Here is a 4,802-nt window from a genome sequence, read left to right on the forward strand (position 1 = left end):
AAAATCGTTTTAATAGTCTACGCTCCTTAATATTTGCGGACTGCAATATAGTCGAATAAAGCACAAGAAATCTTATAATCATACGGGATTGCCAAAACAGTCGTCGCCAAGCATCCTCATTATCAATCATTATTCAATATTGTCGAATTGACAAACTGTCTGCGGATAGCAACTGCACTTTCCAGTAATTCCCACAAATCATTCATGTAGAATTTTGTGAGGTCAACATTTTATTTTAAAAATAATTTATGAAACTACTAATTCTATAGCCAGTTCATCGGTTTTTTGGACGACCAATATTTCGCACCGTTGGAATGACAAGGTTGTAACTGTCATTTTTGGTGAAATTGAGGTTATGAGCTCATTACATTGATTTGACTCTCAAGAACATAAAAAACTGACTTTCAACGCGATCTGACGGATATTGGCCGAGATATCAATTTGACAAAGTTCTATCTGCAAGGCATTCCACACATTGTTTATTTTGACAAGGTTCTAACTCACACAGACGCCCACTGCTACTTCCGCTTGTCTTGTCTCGTGGTGTTTGTATTCATTTCAATTTGTTTAATGGTGAAAACGTTTTAAAATGGATGAAATATCTGATTTAGAGAGTACTTGTGATTTATTTAGCGATGTAGGAGATAGTGATGATTTTATTTTTCCAACTTCAGATGAAAGTTCTGATGATGACATCTTTGAGCTACGTAAGAGGTTAGTATTTTTCATTATACTTTTATTCATCTTCTAGGGATCAATGTATCTCAATTCATATTTTTTATATATTAGAAAGTCTTCCTTTTATTATATATCTTATTCAGGCTAGGCCTATATCATTTTATTATGATTGATATTTGGGCAACAATAAACGTGTGTTGCCGCCTACATTGTTTGATGACTGGGCTGGAAGTTGGGTTGGAATAATTTCCAAAGTTTTCTTATGAATGAATAAAGATTGTCTCACACTGAATCAATCAAAAATCTAAAATACAATGCTAAAGACAAATAACTTTATTACAACAATAATTTCAAATAGAAGGCTGTTGTTTTAAGAGTAAGTTTGAGTTTCTTTTCAAGTTTAAAAATGTTCAATTATCAATATAGTATTTTTCAATTATCAGTGATGATTCAGTAAAATATTCTTATCCAATTTGGTTTTCTAAATTCCTAGATTGAAATATTTTGGACTCAAAATTGAACAAAATTTATAAAGTGATTTAAACATAACCTATTTTTAGACAATTTCAATATAAATTTGGGAAAGGAACAATTTTGGACATAAAGCCTGTTTTTCCTTTCCCAATCATTCATAGTTGAGAATGATATTGTAGGCTATGTATCAATGTATAAATGAATTAAATGAAATTATTATAAGCTTTATTATATCCAGCAGAGGTTTGTTAGAATATTGCTCAAAATGGAATAGACATGCACAGGAACCAATATATCTATTTATTAATATTCTTTTTTAGAAGCTGATGATTCATTTAGGGCTGTGTTTGTTCAGGTATGATAGATATCATTCAATTATTACTCTTTTGATTACAGAAAGAAGAGTTTCAAATCTAAAAAGAAGAAACAGGCTTGTCTCCAAGTTGAACAATACACATGTAATGCTACAACCAACTCTTCCAAATCTGCAGCAGAAGTTGGGAGCAATAATAATAATGAGAATCAAAAGGAAAAACAAATTTTTGAGGAAGCGAACAACCATGTTAATATTTCCAACACCCCAAATAAAAACAGGTAAGCATCTTCAGCAATATTGCTGTATATGTTAATTTGCAATATAATTTGGGACAAGTGTGCATGAAAAACCAAAACCTACTTATGAGAAGCATAAACATCACAACTGCAATGGAACATTCGTTAGGTTTCTTGCTCTCTTACTAAATGTTTATATTTTCCAAACCCATCTATTAGAAATAATAATCACTTTTCACTTTAACCTTTTTGAATTTTCATTCATTTAACAGTAGGCTAATTGAGCTGCTCAACCAGTTTATGTTATTGAATTGCTGAATCAATCAATCATCTTTAGTTTTTCAATCATCAAATAATGGAAATACTTGAAGGAAAAACTAGGCTGAACCTGTAATATTTCTTTTGAATTTGAATGAGAAGGCTACCCAATGGATTTCAAATGTTACCATAACTGTGTATGTTTTATACTTGACATTTCTGCTTCAGGAAAAATCCACAAAAATTTACAAAATCCACATAAAATTGACTATATTGAGATGTTAGAAAGGCATAAAAACACAAAAACTTCACTTATTTCAATAAGATGACACCAAAATATAAACAAATTAATGCAAGTTATTCATCTATGTTTTACTACGATCATATGATCAAACAAAGATTGAATTGTATGAGTTGTGTAAACATAATAATCAAGATTTTCTCTTTCTATTCCAGGGAGCATGAAGATCTCGTTATTTATACACCAAAGAAAAATGTGAGGAAGAAAGTTCCCAATCCTTCAAAGTGGAAATGTAATATAACGAAAAAAGCACATCAATCTGGCAAGGAATACACCAGTAGAAGAGGAAAATTTGTACAATCCAAGACTGTGAAAAACACAAAAGACTGTATCTCATCATGTAGATTTAAGTGTGCTTCGAAAGTAAGTGATGAAGAAAGAACAGATATACATTTGTCATTTTACACACTCCAAAATGCTACAGAGAAAAGACATTTTATTCTCAATACGACATCTAGATCATTAACTGCAAGACCAAAGAAAGTTGGATTAGTGATTAGTGATGACAGTGCATCCGAAGCTAATAACAGTTCTGAACAAATCTCTAGGAGAAAATACTCATTCAAATACTACTTACATGTAAAAAGTGAGAAGGTTGAGGTGTGTAAGAAGTTTTATTTAGGTACTTTAGCTATCTCCCAAAAGCCAATATACACAGCTCATAAAACAAAAGACCCCAAAACAAACAATCCCACTTCAGACAAACGAGGAAAAAATATACTCAGTCGAAGAAAACCAGAAGGTGATGCAGACTTTTGCCGAGAGCACATAAAATCATTTCCCTGCATTGAGTCTCATTATTGCCGTGCCCACACTAAGAGGTCTTACTTAGGTGCAAATCTGAGTGTTTCTAAAATGTATGAACTATATGTAAATAAATGTAAAGAATTAGATGTTAAGAGTGTCAGAAAATCGATGTATTATAGGATATTTGCAACAGAGTTTAACTTGGGATTTCATGTACCTAAATCTGACCGGTGCGACGTATGTGAAAGTTATAATGTATCAAAGAAGCAAGGAGAACTGACAGAAGAAATAGAGCGAGATTATGAACACCACCAGTTATTAAAAACACACATGAGAGATACAAGAAAAAAGGAAAAACAAAATAAAAATCAAACGCCTGTTTTGTTGTTTGATTTACAGAATGTGATACTTACTCCTCATGCAGACATCAGCAGCTTATTTTATTTAAGAAAATTGTCAGTATACAATCTTACTGCTTATTTTACTGTGACTAAAAAAGTGTACTGTGCTTTGTGGCCAGAAACGCTCTCAGGCCGTGCAGGGAATGATATTGCCAGTGCTTTAAGAAAAATTCTTGATGTTGTAGTGGATGAAAACGAATTGACTGAATTGACATTGTGGAGTGACTCTTGTGTTCCACAAAACAAAAATTCGATCATGTCAAATGCGATTCTTGATTTTCTAAGAGAGAACAAACAGATTAATAATATTAAAATGAAGTACTCATTGCCCGGTCATTCTTGTGTTCAAGAAGTAGACAATGCTCATAGTGCAATTGAAAAGGCCATGAGCAAAACGGATTTTTTTTCGCCTATTGGTCTGATAAGAGTTTTGAAATCTATCAACTCAAACAACCCGTATAAAATAATTCAATTAAAACAAGAAGACTTCAAGGATTATGCTGCCACATCAAAACTACTCAATTACAGGACAGTGCCATTCTCTAAAGTTGCAGAATTAGAATTCACACAACAACACAGCATCATAAAATATAAAACTTCTCACGATCCATTGGAGCCCCAGAACTGTGGAAACTTGAGGTTTGTGGAAACACCATCCAGGAAAGCAAAAAATAAGAAAAATCAGTCACCCACAGCTGCAGGCATCTCAGTATTTGAAATTAGGGGTGAGGAGCCCTCTACCAAGTTCATTGGGAGAACAGCCATCAATATCAGAACCACAAGTGGAAGGAGTTGTTTAAACTGAAAAGTAGAAAAAATTAAATCCCATACCGGTACAATATTTGATAGTACTGTATACAATATTTGAGCCTAGAAAAATGCCAGAAATCAGAAGTGTCAAAATTACAAAAATGGTTCTTATTGTCTTTGAAAATTACTAATAACTGAAAATAATAACCAATGAGAATTCTGGAGTTCTATGTTTCAAAATAAATATGCATCAACACTTAAAAGTGCGAAAATATCTAAGTTTGCATATCTTGAAAGTAGATAACAACTAGATAACCATTAGCAAATCATTCTCCATTCTGTAACAAGAAAATATGCTTATTACAAGAAAATGTCTCATTATTCCTGAAACTGGTAAAATTGCAGAATATACCGCCGGCATATACCAGAAATATACTGGTAATGTTGCAGGTAGAGAAATCTATAAAATTTTAACAAGTGAATCTAATCATGATGAAATGCGAAATTTGTAATTGGGGCTACTGAAATATTTCAAAATTACCTACTAAAATAGAAATAAAGTAAAATTTTGTACTGTTGGACTTTGTCAAAGAATTTTTCTCGTATATTCTGAAGTTATTATTCATTTGGTAAAATGGTAA

At 32.2% G+C, this 4,802-nt stretch overlaps 1 protein-coding gene across 2 annotated transcripts; it reads left to right on the forward strand.

Annotated features, from left to right (window-relative positions):
- The first annotated feature begins 306 nt into the window (after window positions 1-306).
- Window positions 307-4,129, forward strand: LOC120350018. Of its 2 annotated transcripts, XM_039421978.1 has the most exons (3): window positions 307-714; window positions 1,549-1,746; window positions 2,419-4,129. In XM_039421978.1, the coding sequence occupies exons 1-3, from the start codon at window positions 651-653 to the stop codon at window positions 2,460-2,462; spliced, it is 306 nt and encodes a 101-aa protein (XP_039277912.1). In that variant the 5' UTR covers window positions 307-650; the 3' UTR covers window positions 2,463-4,129. The 2 variants fall into 2 exon arrangements, with proteins under 2 accessions (XP_039277912.1, XP_039277911.1); XM_039421977.1 differs by having other exon boundaries at window positions 539-714; window positions 1,549-2,777.
- Window positions 4,130-4,802: the final 673 nt, after the last annotated feature.

The sequence above is a fragment of the Nilaparvata lugens genome, chromosome 2 (genome assembly GCF_014356525.2).
Source record: "Nilaparvata lugens isolate BPH chromosome 2, ASM1435652v1, whole genome shotgun sequence".
NCBI lineage: Eukaryota > Metazoa > Arthropoda > Insecta > Hemiptera > Delphacidae > Nilaparvata > Nilaparvata lugens.